Source organism: Homarus americanus, unplaced genomic scaffold, assembly GCF_018991925.1.
Source record: "Homarus americanus isolate GMGI-L3 unplaced genomic scaffold, GMGI_Hamer_2.0 scaffold45562, whole genome shotgun sequence".
Lineage (NCBI taxonomy): Eukaryota > Metazoa > Arthropoda > Malacostraca > Decapoda > Nephropidae > Homarus > Homarus americanus.
The window spans coordinates 10,202,006-10,217,285 of NW_024744839.1; the positions used below are offsets into that span (position 1 = coordinate 10,202,006).

General features: G+C 41.6%; 1 protein-coding gene across 1 annotated transcript in view; it reads right to left on the bottom strand.

Moving 5' to 3' along the window:
• The window catches only part of LOC121878145 (putative serine protease K12H4.7), a 35,536-nt gene extending 28,924 nt beyond the window's left edge, over window positions 1-6,612 (bottom strand). The window contains exons 1-2 of the mRNA XM_042384160.1: window positions 6,326-6,612; window positions 2,617-2,798 (exon numbers count right to left, since the gene is read on the bottom strand). Of these exons, the coding sequence (XP_042240094.1) occupies window positions 2,617-2,798; window positions 6,326-6,514 (371 nt within the window). The 5' untranslated portion in view covers window positions 6,515-6,612. The remainder of the gene's footprint in view (window positions 1-2,616; window positions 2,799-6,325) is intronic.
• Between the last annotated feature and the right edge of the window lie 8,668 nt (window positions 6,613-15,280).

Consider the following 15,280-nt stretch of genomic DNA (forward strand, 5'->3'; position numbering starts at 1 on the left):
AGTATGAGGAAACAATGAATATCTCTCTCACTGTGAGGAAACAATGAGTAACTCTGTCTCAGTATGAGGAAACAATGAGTATCTCTGTCTCAGTGTGAGGAAAAAATGAGTATCTTTGTCTCAGTGAGAGGAAAAAATGAGTAACTCTGTCTCAGTGTGAGGAAACAATGAGTATCTCTGTCTCAGTGTGAGGAAACAATAAGTAACTCTGTCTCAGTATGAGGAAACAATGAGTATCTCTGTCTCAGTGTGAGGAAAAAATGAGTATCTCTGTCTCAGTGTGAGGAAACAATGAGTAACTCTGTCTCAGTGTGAGGAAAAATTGAGTATCTCTCTCAGTGTGAGGAAAAAATGAGTAAGTCTGTTTCAGTGTGAGGAAACAATGAGCAACTCTGTCTCAGTGTGAGGAAAAAATGAGTATCTCTCTCAGTGTGAGGAAACAAGGAGTATCTCTGTCTCAGTGTGAGGAAAAAATGAGTAACTCTCTCGGTGTGAGGAAACAATGAGTATCTCTGTCTCAGTGTGAGGAAACAATAAGTAACTCTGTCTCAGTATGAGGAAACAATGAGTATCTCTGTCTCAGTGTGAGGAAAAAATGAGTATCTCTGTCTCAGTGTGAGGAAACAATGAGTAACTCTGTCTCAGTGTGAAGAAACAATGAGTATCTCTGTCTAAGTGTGAGGAACCAATGAGTATCTATGTCTCGGTGTGAGGAAACAATGAGTAACTCTGTCTCAGTGTGAGGAAACAATGAGTAACTCTGTCTGAGTGTGAGGAAACAATGAGTAACTCTGTCTCAGTGTGAGGAAACAATGAGTATCTCTGTCTCAGTGTGAGGAAACAATGAGTAACTCTGTCTCAGTGTGAGGAAAAAATGAGTATCTCTGTCTCAGTGTGGGGAACCAATGAGTATCTCTGTCTCAGTGTGAGGAACCATTGAGTATCTCTGTCTCAGTGTGAGGAACCAATTATCTCTGTCTCAGTATGAGGAAACAATGAGTATCTCTGTCTCAGTGTGAGGAAACAATGAATATCTCTGTCTCAGTGTGGGGAACCAATGAGTATCTCTGTCTCAATGTGAGGAAACAATGAGTAACTCTGTCTCAGTGTGAGGAAACAATCAATATCTCTGTCTCAGTGTGAGGAAACAATGAGTATCTCTGTCTCAGAGTGAAGAAACAATGAATATCTCTGTCTCAGTGTGGGGAACCAATGAGTATCTCTGTCTCAGTGTGAGGAAACAATGAGTAACTCTGTCTCAGTGTGAGGAAACAATGAATATCTATGTCTCAGTGTGAGGAAATAATGAGTTACTCTGTCTCAGTGTGAGGAATCAATGAGTATCTCTGTTTCAGTGTGAGGAAACAATGAGTATCTCTGTCTCAGTATGAGGAAACAATGAGTATCTCTGTCTCAGTGTGAGGAAAAAATGAGTATCTCTGTCTCAGTGTGAGGAACCATTGAGTATCTCTGTCTCAGTGTGGGGAAACAATGAGTAACTCTGTCTCAGTGTGAGGAAACAATGAATATCATCTGTCTAAGTGTGCGGAACCAATGAGTATCTATGTCTCGGTGTGAGGAAACAATGAATATCTCTGTCTCAGTGTGAGGAAATAATGAGTAACTCTGTCTCAGTGTGAGGAAACAATGAGTAACTCTGTCTCACTGTGAGGAAACAATGAGTAACTCTGTCTCAGTATGAGGAAACAATGAGTATCTCTGTCTCAGTGTGAGGAAAAAATGAGTATCTCTGTCTCAGTGTGAGGAAACAATGAGTAACTCTGTCTCAGTGTGAGGAAACAATGAATATCATCTGTCTAAGTGTGAGGAACCAATGAGTATCTATGTCTCGGTGTGAGGAAACAATGAATATCTCTGTCTCAGTGTGAGGAAACAATGAGTAACTCTGTCTCAGTATGAGGAAACAATGAGTAACTCTGTCTCAGTGTGGGGAAACAATGAGTATCTCTGTTTCAGTGTGAGGAAACAATGAGTAACTCTGTCTCAGTGTGAGGAAACAATGAATATCATCTGTCTAAGTGTGAGGAACCAATTAGTATCTATGTCTCGGTGTGAGGAAACAATGAATATCTCTGTCTCACTGTGAGGAAACAATGAGTAACTGTGTCTCAGTATGAGGAAACAATGAGTATCTCTGTCTCAGTGTGAGGAAAAAATGAGTATCTCTGTCTCAGTGTGAGGAAACAATGAGTAATTCTGTCTCAGTGTGAGGAAACAATGAGTATCTCTGTCTCAGTGTGAGGAAACAATGAGTAACTCTGTCTCAGTGTGAGGAAACAATGAGTATCTCTGTCTCAGTGTGAGGAAAAAATGAGTATCTCTCTCAGTGTGAGAAAACAATGAGTATCTCTGTCTCAGTGTGAGGAAGCAATGAGTATCTCTCTCAGTGTGAGGAAAAAATGAGTATCTCTCTCAGTGTGAGAAAACAATGAGTATCTCTGTCTCAGTGTGAGGAAACAATGAGTAACTCTGTCTCAGTGTGAGGAAACAATGAGTATCTCTGTCTCAGTGTGAGGAACTACTCACTAGATGACGATGTGCAAAAGTAAATGGTTTACACCCAAATAAATATTTTCAGTAGAATAAAAGACTCACTCAGTAGGGTAGCTCTGGCCATAGAATCGATGCTCAAGGAATAACATATAGGCATTATGGTCCCTGGCATAGTTGACCCAATATGCCCCCACCACCCACCAAGGGTCAGCTGGTCCTTCTCCACAGATCATAAGAAAAACAGGTCCTCCGGGCTTATAGAAAGAGTCATTCGTATAATATTTCTGAAAAGTAAAAGAAATTCAGTTCCATCTCAAATGTGAAATATTGTGCGACATAACATGAAATAGTTCTAAACGCTCCTAATATGTATTCGGAACACAAATTCAATATTTTTTAAGATTACATCCATGTAAAGAGTACACAGAGAAAAAACTCGAAGACATTTTTATACAGTTTCTGTAGTATGTCATAACTTTGTATAAAATATACATAGTAAATTCTTGTAAAGTTAATAAGAGCATTACCACTTCACTATACATATAACCAGTACTATCATAAATGTGAGGGAGACAGCCAGTGTAAGGGAGACAGCCAGTGTGAGGGAGACAGCCAGTGTAAGGGAGACAGCCAGTGTGAGGGAGACAGCCAGTGTAAGGGAGACAGCCAGTGTGAGGGAGATAACCAGCGAGAGGGTAAAACAGCCAGTTTGGTAGAGAAAGCCAGTGTTTAGGAGACAGCCAGTGTAAGGGATACAGCCAGAGTGTGAGACAGCCAATGTGAGGGAGGTGCATGAGAAGAAGCAGGTGTGGGAGAGATAAGGAGACACTTGGCTCACCTGATGAGACTCTCACCTAGACACTGTTTATCTCCGCCAACCCTGAGTATCCCATCCCACAGGTAGTGTCTTACCTCAGACACAGAGAGACAGATAGTTACTTTATTTATCTGTTACCTATCAGCCACAGAGAGACAGATAGTTACTTTATCTATCTGTTACCTGTCAGCTACAGAGAGACAGATAGTTACTTTATCTATCTGTTACCTGTCAGCCACAGAGAGAGAGATAGTGACTTTATTTATCTGTTACCTGTCAGCCACAGAGAGACAGATAGTTACTTTATCTATCTGTTACCTGTTAGCCACAGAGAGACAGATAGTTACTTTATCTATCTGTTACCTGTTAGCCACAGAGAGAGAGATAGTTACTTTATCTATCTGTTACCTGTCAGTCACAGAGACAGATAGTTACTTTATCTATCTGTTACCTGTCAGCCACAGAGAGAAAGATAGTTACTTTATCTATCTGTTACCTGTCAGCCACAGAGAGACAGATAGTTACTTTATCTATCTGTTACCTGTCAGTCACAGAGAGACAGATAGTTACTTTATCTATCTGTTACCTGTCAGCCACAGAGAGAAAGATAGTTACTTTATCTATCTGTTACCTGTCAGCCACAGAGAGACAGATAGTTACTTTATCTATCTGGTACCTGTCAGCATCAGAGCAAAGACTATGCTTCTTTCCTTTAAATTATCTCTTAAAAAATATATATTGTCTAAGCATTAATATTTTTGTAATACCTACTTTATATTTCTACTTTTATTGTACCACCAAAACCATTATATCATATATTCTCAAATAGATAGATATAAATTACCTTTGCAATATTTATATATTTGCCGTCAAGACATGATACTGACAGTTTCTGTGCTCCTTGTTTCACCTTAACACAACCCCAAGTTGTATTACTTCCTCCCTTATCATTTTAATGTATAATTATCAACAACACTGTAAAATATGTACATACTTATTATATAAATGTAAAAATAAAATAAATAAATAAAACCGAAGTGATAATCGTAATAATATTCTGATATGTTCTTACTACCACCATGTTACGTGTACTATTCCAGATGATACTAAATGTTACATAATGCTTCCTTGAGATAAATGTACAGTATATAAAAGGTGTTATTAAGGGAGCTCAGGCTCTCAATTGGCTCAGCCATGTCATCATTGTTATTATTATCGACTCAGTATCTGTATTTTTCTGGCAAAATAAACTATTTCAGTATTAATATCAATTTACCTGCCAGCAGAGATAGTTACTTTGTGTATCTGTTACCTGTCAGCCATAGAGGGATAGGTAGTTACTTTATTTATCGTTTTACCTGTCATCTACAGATCGCCAGTGTCAGTTACTGGACACTTCCTCCTGTTGTGTTGACACATCCTAAGTACAATAAACCTATCAGATATAAGCGTAAACCTTGTTAAACCATGTATGATAAACATATCTTTGCTAATAATGACACAAAACTTTTAATATACTGTCTATGTATGTGAGACTTCAATACTGACCACACCTTTAAGTTGCCAACCTTTAAGTTGCCAACCTTGAAGTTGCCAACCTTTAAGTTGCCAACCTTGAAGTTGCCAACCTTCAAGTTGCTACACCTTCAGGTTGTCCACACATTAGTTGTGAACAGATAATATGGGATTAGAAGGTTTGTACAGAGACGATTGGGTTGATTCAAGTATGATTGGTTAAGTTTGGCAGAAGGTCGAGTTTGGTATTGTCAAATCACAGAAACCCAAACTTTAATATCTCTAATGTTTAAACTAGAAAAAATCCACCTTTAACCATAGAAAAAAGAAAATTAAATTATCATATATCTCTCAAACCTAACGTTAACTTTAATATTTCCTTCAACCTTTTTTTTATAAATCTTTACCTTCTACTGTATAGTTAACTTCACCTTGCACTCGTAAGAGAAACCGGTAACCACTATAGTTAACTTCACCTTGCACTCGTAAGAGAAACAGGTAACCACTATAGTTAACTTCACCTTGCACTCGTAAGAGAAACAGGTAACCACTATAGTTAACTTCACCTTACACTCGTAAGAGAAACAGGTAACCACTATAGTTAACTTCACCTTACACACACACCTTCATCATAACCCTAGATAATGTTTACAGCAGAAAGTGTCGGTTAATATTCGTCTTTCACTCATTCCTATTCGAGTGCTTCTGACTACCCTAAATATGTTATATTTTTTTTTAATTTCAAATCGATATTTAAGAGCAACGTTTCTTGTGCAAATGCTTAGTTTTTAATATATTTACCCTCAAACATTAGGTATCTGCCGTTGTCAGTGCATGTTGTCGTCTGCACTGTTTGCTTACAACCGACCTACTCGGCCCGAGCGTACTCTCACGTCCAAAAAAAAAAAAAAACGTAAAATTATACCGTGACGCTTCAACAAAGTTGCTTTCATTGGTACAAAATATCAAAATAAGTACTTTCTGTTTAATATGGCATAGTCCGGGGAGAGGAGCCCCCCGGGGAGCTATGTCAATACACCAGAAAAACATTTTGTTCATCAAATGAGGGGAAAAGGCAAAACACGAATAATTACCGAAGTGGCTGTGACAGAGGTAGTATTAAACTCTCCCCACCAGAGTATTAAGAAGCACTAGCTGTTGTTGTTGAAAGGTTTTGTTATGTAGTATTGGATATTTGGTTTATATTATAAGGTAATTTAGAACCTTGTACAAACGTGCCACTAATTTATGTTATCAGTGATGTTTTTGTTTCTGACTTGAGATTGTGGATGGAACTTGAAATAAATGATGTCTTGCGTAACTTGATACCATACAATGCATTACAGTACAGAACATTACAAAACCTCCAATGGGGAAGATAGTTTTATGTGTACGGTACAAAAAAATGAATTGTGTGACCCTCACTACACCACACTTTTAATTGATTTTGCATTAATAGAAGAAAAAAATATATATTACCTGTTGCCATGTTCGTGTGTCGGCAGGCTCGGAGTGGTCGAGGACCTGAGTGAACCATTGGGCAGGGGGAAGGTGTGAGGCATCAAGTAGGTGCTTGGGAGGGTACATGAAGCCACTGCCTCTACGTCTCCGGCCTAGCACGGTGCTCACCCCCACCAGGCACAACAATAGAGGTAAGGTGAGATGCATGGTGGTTAACCTTCCTTGTCTATATACACTAAAACAAGGGACAGCTGGTTAATACTTGACTTATACTTCACGCAGCTGGTGCCTAAGTGCTATCTACTGCTCGTCTCGTCTTATATGCTGTCAGCTGGTCGCCTCCATCAGTGCCATCAGCTGTTTTCTTTCTGATAAGTTATCAGTTGCTTGTTATCATTCTTCAACTTACTCAAACTAATTAGCTATTTTCTTTTTCATATCTTTGAAACTTTACGAATGGCAAATGATAACTGGCATTCAACAGTGAAATATTTGTACGGTACATTCCCTGACTATAGGTTGTGGTGGTGAAGTAGTGGTGCCAGTGTTGCTGACCTGATACCCTACCCTTTGTACCCTTCCCAGCTGATGTCTTCTTTACTGAAACTATTTTAGGCACGCGCGCGCGCGTGTGTGTGTGTGTGTGTGTGTGTGTGTGTGTGTGTATGTGAGATCATAGCATATCCCTCCACAACTCAACGTCATCTCGTATTCTCTATTGGTTCACACTTATATTTTTTTTCTGAATTTAACGTAAACTTGATAATAAATTTTCTTTTTTAATTCATGCTCTTCACTTTCTGCTCAAAAGATGTATTTCACTCAACTAGGAATATAGTTACAGGACTGTGTTTCCCATCCTTTAATACCGAGGAACGTATCCTGCCTGACGCTCCGAGCTGTTTAAACACGAAGGCTGCCAGACAAGGCTGATCTTTATCCTCTGTGGCCGAGGAGAGGCTCTCTCGGCTGTGTACAGGATCTTATTGTGATCTTTACACCTGTGCTATGCGTGCGTGCGTGCCTCTCTCTGTTATACGGTGTGTCAGTCCTTGTGCAGAGAATTTATTAAGATATTTAGGTCACATCTTCTTGTGACCTCGTGCCTGGTGAGAGCATTTCGGTGAGGTATGATAGGAGACTCAATTTCAAATATCATAGATTATAATTGACCTGGATGACATCAGTCTATTTATTTCCTTTCTGTAGAGAAAATACTCTGTGTTCCAGTAGCTGAGTTATAAGATTTAGAATTTTTTTATTATCGACAATGAGCAGTGTCCGAGATAGGGTTTCTGGTTTCCCAGGATTTTTTTTTTCTGGATTCAGGAAATATGAACGAAAAAGAACAATGCAGCATAGCGTTGCAATTTAATAGCACTTCTTAGGATAATAGGAACAAGAATTGATACATCCTGCAAAATACTACTTATTTTACTGGGTAATATCTTCATATAAAATAGTATAGCACATAATATATCATAGTTAGACCTTTGACAAAATTATAGTAGACATTCCCTTCTTCTCAGGCCCCCAGACCTGCACTGAGATGCTCGTGTAACATACAGGAGACACAATGTGCTCGTCAGGCCATATTCGTGTGACAGGAATGCTCTCGTCTCGACTCTTGCAAGTCGTAACTTGTTAGTAATTTAGCAACATACTTTTTATTTATTTATATATTTATTTATTTATTTATTTATTTATTTATTTATATATTTATTTATTTATTTATTTATTTATTTATTTATTTATTTATTTATTTATTTATTTATTTATTTATTTAAGTAACATACATGCTAATTTAGGTTGCTTAGAGAAGGATTATTAAAATTAGGAAAATCCCGGAATTTTCAAAATTTGTCCTGGGAATTGAGTTAGCTATTTATTAGGCGGAATCCCGAGATCCCGGGACAGAATCCTTAGTCCGAGAGTCATTAACTTCGTATGAAACAGTGTGACAATATGTAATAAAACTGGGAAGTTCTCTCTCTCTCTCTCTCTCTCTCTCTCTCTCTCTCTCTCTCTCTCTCTCTCTCTCTCTCTCTCTTGGCCTTGCCGGACACCACCTCTCTTCTTCTAATTGCATCACCACATTCCTAACTGTGCATGGTGATGAAAGGCACAGATACACCACATTTCTTGACCTAAAAGCTGCATTTGATATTGCCAATAGGCAACTGATACTGTACGAACTAGCCAAAATGGATATAGGAGGTAGGCTGTTACACTGGATAAGTGGTTACCTAACCAACAGAAGGGCTGCTGCACTGTTTCAGCGTTACAAAAGTGAAGTTAAAGATATGCAACTTGGTACCCCTCAAGGTGGAGTACTTAGCCCCACTTTGTTCAATGTTCTTATGGATGCATTATTAAATTTAATACCAGACAACCCCAGCAATATCTCAATCAGCTATGCTGATGATATTCTTATACATACTAAAACTCATCGTGAAATGCAAACCACCCTGAACCATGTATACGCAGCCTGTGAACACCTCGGTCTTATTATCTCCACTGAGAAAACTAAGGTGTTCAACAAACAAGCTGGGAACCGCAAACGCGGCCCCGCCAAGTTCAAGATAGGTAACAACACTATTGACTATGTTTCTTCTTTTAAATATCTTGGTGTTTCCGTCCCTTGTACCCTACCTGCCATACAACAGCTAACCCGCCAATGTACTGACAGACTGAGACCTCTTAGAAGTGTAGCGGGGTACAGCCCGCACTATGGTGCTAATATTAGACTTGTTAAAACAATGTACCTAGGCTATATAAGATCTCTGATAGATTACCACGCACCAGCCCTGGTCATTCGTGACGGGAAAGGCGTTGACAAGCTCGAGAAAATGCAAAATAAAGCCCTCAGAATTATCCTAGGATGTCCCATGAGCACTAAAGTACTTAATATGAGGAAAGAAATTGGTATACCCAGTGTTAAAGACAGAATAATTGAAGTCAACCTCATGATAGCCCTGGGGCTTCTGCGTGGTGATCCTGATAACATTGTTTCCTTAAAATTGCTAGAATGTATGAACCATGGGACTACTGAGTCTAAATGGATCCAAACTACAGCTACACATATGAAGATATTTGGACTAGACCACCTGTACAAAGTTGAGACACAACAGCGCTTCCTGCCACCCTGGCGGACAGTTCCCTTCGATATCACAATACCGACGTATCCGCCTAAAAAATTAATTATACCAAGCATTTATCTCCAACACACTGCCAAATTGAGAGCCCTTGAACACATACACACTCTACAGACTGATGATAATATCACACAGACCATCTACACTGTTGGATCTCTAAAGCACCGCCTGTGGGAGGCTGGAAGTGCCTTTGTTGGCTGACTCAACCTGACAGTAATATAATTGAGAAAGGAGTTAGAATTAACAACTGGGCATCCACTCTAGAAGCTAGATTGGTTTACTTTATACTCACAGCCTAATAAATTCAGTAGAGCCACTGTTTACTGACAGTCTCATCATCACTGATCTCTCTATCCTCACTACTTGCCCTTGCCACCCTCGACCAGGTTGTCACGATCTTGTCTCTGAAGCAGACACAATATGCGTGCCTTGTTGACCGGGGGGTATCAGGGTCAAACTGCTGTGGATCCTCTCCACATAGGCCTCATAAAACATGACAGAGTTGATGCCTCGCCAAACTCGCGTCTAACAAAGACACCGTTGAATACAATTTGGGGTCTGTCAAAAGAACCCTTAAAACTGTAATTAGGAAAAAGAACTTTATTGATGAGTTTGACGCAAATGAGCAAGTGCAAACAGGCACTAGTCGATCCTGGACGTTACCATGATGAGATGTATCAAGTGAAACATGTATATGGAGCAAAGCAAGATCCGCGCTAGATTACAAGATATTTATACAACCGCTAGATTAAGGATTAGGATATAAGTACCTCTGGCAGTATGTTCCTCAAGCAGATGTAAACAAAAACTAAAATGTAAAGTGTGTGGCCATACATATGGCCACACACTTCTCCCGTCCTCGACTGTGTGAAGATAAGACAGCACAGGAACAGGTCCAAGCACACTGTGTGAAATGGCACAACACTTCATCTCCTAATGGCAAGATAGCCGACATATTAGATTGTATCCACTTTTTTGCACTCAGTAACTATATCCGGTTCATGTACAGAACCAAATACGCAATGTGCTTGGTACTCCCGTAAATGTGAATAACAAAGTGTGAGCCAGACATACTGCCTCACACGCCTGTTCTCACACATTTGTGAATAAGTTACCCTTTATGTATAGAACTAAACAAATAATGTAAATGAGGAAATACTGTGTAACTTTCGGTGCCATAATATCCTGACAACCGGGTTAATTATTATGACCCTTTGTAAACCCTACTCTGTAATCCTTTTGCGCTACACTCACAGGATGAAGTGTACAGGGTGCACAATAAAAATATACTTTACAAGCAACAACAAAATCAAATCTTCTTCCACATACTGTATATACCAACAATATAGACAATATTTGTCCTTTGTGACAATTTTTCTACTTTAACCGTTCACGTACAGACCGACAGATGGTTTCTCCATTAACCAACTACAACTGTACGGAAAATAAAAGTTTACATTTTCAGAGGCATAAGTTACGAATACACTGAATATTTCAGCTCCAGTTTATCACAGCGAGTTAAATCACGATGGGCGGAGCTGTGTGCTGTCATTGATCTCAAGGGATCTGTCTTCCTGGTGAGTCAGTGGTGGGCGGTGATTCAGTGGGCGGTGACTCAGTGTACGGTGATTCAGTGGGTGGTGATTCAGTGGACGGTGACTCAGTGGGTGGTGACTCAGTGGGTAGTGATTCAGTGGCTGTGACTCAGTAGGCGATGATTCAGTGGTCGGTGACTCAGTGGGTGGTAACTCAGTGGGTGGTGATTCAGTGTGGTAGTGACTCATTGGGAGGCTCAGCAAGATGGGACCTCGGGACCTGCTGGGCCTAGCTCACGGCTGGGGTGAAAGGTCCTCCCTTGGAAAATATACAGTAAATGGACTACTCCACACGTACACACACCCATCCACACTTACACACACCATCCACACTTACTTACACCCATCCACACTTCTTACACACACACACACACACACACACACACACACACACACACACACACACACTTCTACACTTACACATACCTCTTTGCACTTACACACACCCATTCACACTTACATATACATCTTTACACTTGCACAAACACATACACTTGCACACTTACACACACCATCCACACTTTCACAAACATCCCTCCACACTTACACACACCCATCCACACTTACACACACACACACACATGTCCACACTTACACATACCTCTTCGCACTTACACACTCCCCTTGACACATACATACATCCCTTCACACTTACAAACACCCATCCATACGTACACGCACCGATCCACACTTACACACACCCTTCCACACTTGCATACATCCTTACACACCTACACGTACTCCTCTTAACTTACACACACACCCTTCCACACTCACGCCCACCCTTCCACACTTATACCTTCCCATCCGTATTTACACTCACCCCTACACACTTACACACACACCCATCAATATCTACACTAGCTCATTCACACTTGCACACACATATCCACACTTAAACACAGAGCTCCACATTTACACACACACACACACACACACACTGCTACTACTACTACTACTACTTTTTTAGCGTGGCCTCCAGCCTCCCCAATAGCCACACCTTCGCCACCATTTAATACCTTAATATTAAATATCCAAATACATAAGTAGCTACCTATCTGTGTTAAATTAGTTGAGCCGCAGATCTATGCCGCATTCAGTGACAGTAGCATCATAGTCAATATCTGCAGCAGTTGTCGGGGTTGGGGCAGAAGCTCTCGTTCCCTGAGGCAGGCAAAGCCGACCGAAGGTGAGAGAAAGGCAGTCGACATCTCATCCAGGCTGTAACATAACTTCTGGCTGCTGCTTCTGTTCGGAGATCAACTCCGCAGGTCTGGCGTAGAAACATCTTGCACTTGGTCCCATCCCACAGGAGGTTGTGAACACTAGAGGAGTGAAGCTGCCTTGATCAACGTTTTCAATTCTCTCCCCATATGCCCTTCTCTTGTCTTTTTCGTTCCTCTTATGTGCAGCATCTAGAGCTAGGTTACGGTGACATGCGGCCATGGGATAAAAAATCCTGATGTCGAAGAAAGCTCGCTGTCCCCGCATCCAGAATCCTCGAGCACTGACGTCCACACTGGCTTCGTTAGATGTGTTTGAAGTCCTGTGTTGGAAGATCTCACCGTCCAATGGAAGGAGGGTCGGTTCTACCATGATATCCCGGCAGATTTCCTTCAACATATTTGCTGTGAGATCCTTACCTCGTCATGCCTCATGCATATGAAGCCCCCCCTTCCTGCACCATGGCGTGATCGCCATCATAGGAAGAGCCACACACGCATTGGGAGGGCAAACCTTCTACTGGCCGACCGTACCTTAGAGCAATGGCATCTGTAAATTCTACTACTACTACTACTACTACTACTACTACTACTTCTTTGCTGTCACTCGGAATCGAGTATGATGATCATCTAGCTATGGCACTTTTTCAGGTTTGTCTTAAGACTATCCTTATACCTTTTCAATTGCCCGCCGGTGTTCCGTTTACTATTCGTTAGGTGGCTATAAAGTAGCTGCCTTGGCAGTCTATTGTCATCCATGCGGGTAACATGCCATTCCAGCATAGCTGTTCATGGATAATGGTATCATTGATGCTCCAAAGTTGGTGTCAGCAAGAATACTGACAATTGTTCTCTTGTCTTCCCAGCACACTCGGGGGATGGAATGTAGACTACGTTGGTGAAAGTTTTCAAGTGCCTTGAGGTGCTTCCTGTATGTGACCCATGTCTCACTGCCATATAGCAGTGTGGGGTGGACCACTGCTCGTTATACATGCAGCTTTGTAGATAATTTTAAATCCCTACAGCTGAAGACACGGTTTCAGAGTCCGTCAAAGGCTTGAGATGCACATCTGATCCGTGCTGGAGGTGTGCCTAAACCTGGGGCAAGTTGAAAGAGAATCTGAGTCTTACGTACATTCACCTCAAGGCGGAAGTGCGCTTACGCATCTGCGTAGGTGTTTAGAATCTCCTGTAGGTCTTGTTCAGTGTGTACAACAAGTGTGAGGTCTTCTGCATGCTAAAGTTCAGTAATGGAAGCTGCCGACACCTTTTTTCTTGCCTGGAGTCGCCTTATGTTGAAAAGACCCGGTAGTCGATTTCCATCCCGCCGGCTAAATTGGCAATGGCACAAGTAAGGAAGGCAGCCAAGAATTTAGAAAAAAGAGTTGGTGCTAGTACACACCCTTGCTTAACCCCTGTTTGGATGGGGAAGAACAGACTGGGTGCCGCTGTGCAGGACACTGCCGTTCATACCATCGTGGAGTTGCCTCACAATGGAGATTAATTTTGGTGGGCAGCCAAAACGGCTGAGGGTCCACCAGAGGGCTTCCCTGTTGACCGTGTAGAAGGCCGTGGTTAGGTCGATGAAAGCCATGTACAGGTTCTCTGCACTTTTTTTGTATCTGGCGGGCAGCAAAGATCCTGTTAGTGGTCCCACGTGATGGTATAAAGCCACATTGAGATTTTGGAAGGAAGTTTTCCGCCTCAGGAAGAAGTCTATTTAGGAGAACTTGAGCGATAATCTAGCCATTTACGGACAGCAGCAAGATCCCGCGGTAGTTGCCACAGTCTGACAGGTCTCCCTTGCTCTTAAAAATATTGACGATGGATTCATCTTTAAGAACTTGGGGGATTTCCTTCTTCTCCCATCTTTTCTCCAGGAGTGAGAGGAAACCAGCGGCTGGTAAGCAGATGTCGTCCTGCTTTATACACCTCGGCTGGGACTACATCAGGCCATGAGGTCTTGTTATTTTTCATTTGTTTGATGGCAGTAGCTACCTCAGACAGGGATGGAGGATAGATGAGGTGGGTCAGCTCTGGATGATGAGGGACCTCCTGGATTGTCAGGACATCCACATCGGTGTTTCGGTTGACCAATGAATGGTAGTGCTCCAGTGCTGAAAGAGGCCTTCATCATTTTTAATTAAGAAATTACCGTCAGATGAGCAGAGGAGGGCTGCGCCACGAGTGGTTGGCCCATAAAATGCTTTAATGGAATTGAAAAACTCTTACATCTTGTGCTGATCTGCAAGTTTTTGTGCTTCACATGCTTAATTTTGAGCCAGTCATTCTTTAGAATGCGAATTTCCCGCTGAGCTGCCGCTTTCTTCTTGCGGAAAGTATGAGCCTTGGTGGGACTGAGGGTTGCTCTACCAGTCTGTACAAGCAGCATGTTTATCATCGATTGCCGGTCATTTTCATCAAACCAGTCCTGGTGTATTCTTTTGATCTGGACAAGGGTCACTCTGCAAGTTTTTGTCATAACAGTGTTGACAGTAACCCATTCGGCACTGGAATTCGCGTTGTTTGCTATAGGGTTGTTTATAAGTCCATGTTCGAGCTGCTCTCTGAAAGCATGTGCTACTGCTGGGTCCTCCAGACGTTTCGTATTAAAACCTCTCCTGGAGGCTTGCTGCCTTCGCCATTTTGGGGCGACGTGAAGTGAGAGCTTGGCTCTGACAAGTCGATGATCAGTGTCATAATGGTATGAGCCACGCATGGCACTGGTGATGAGGACATCCCAGCGATCTCTTTCTCTAACAATGATGTAGTCAATGAGATGTCAGTGTTTTGATCGTGGGTGCTGCCACGAACCCTTGAACTTGTCGGCCTGCCGAAACAAGGCGTTGGTGACAGTGAGGCTGTGCACAGCACACTTGCTGAGGAAGAGTAGGCCGTTGGCATTACACTTGCCAACTCTGGCATTGAAGTAGCCAAGGAGCACAACCTTGTCTTCTCTGTGGATAGCGGTTAGCACTCTGTTAAGGTCAGCGTAAAAGG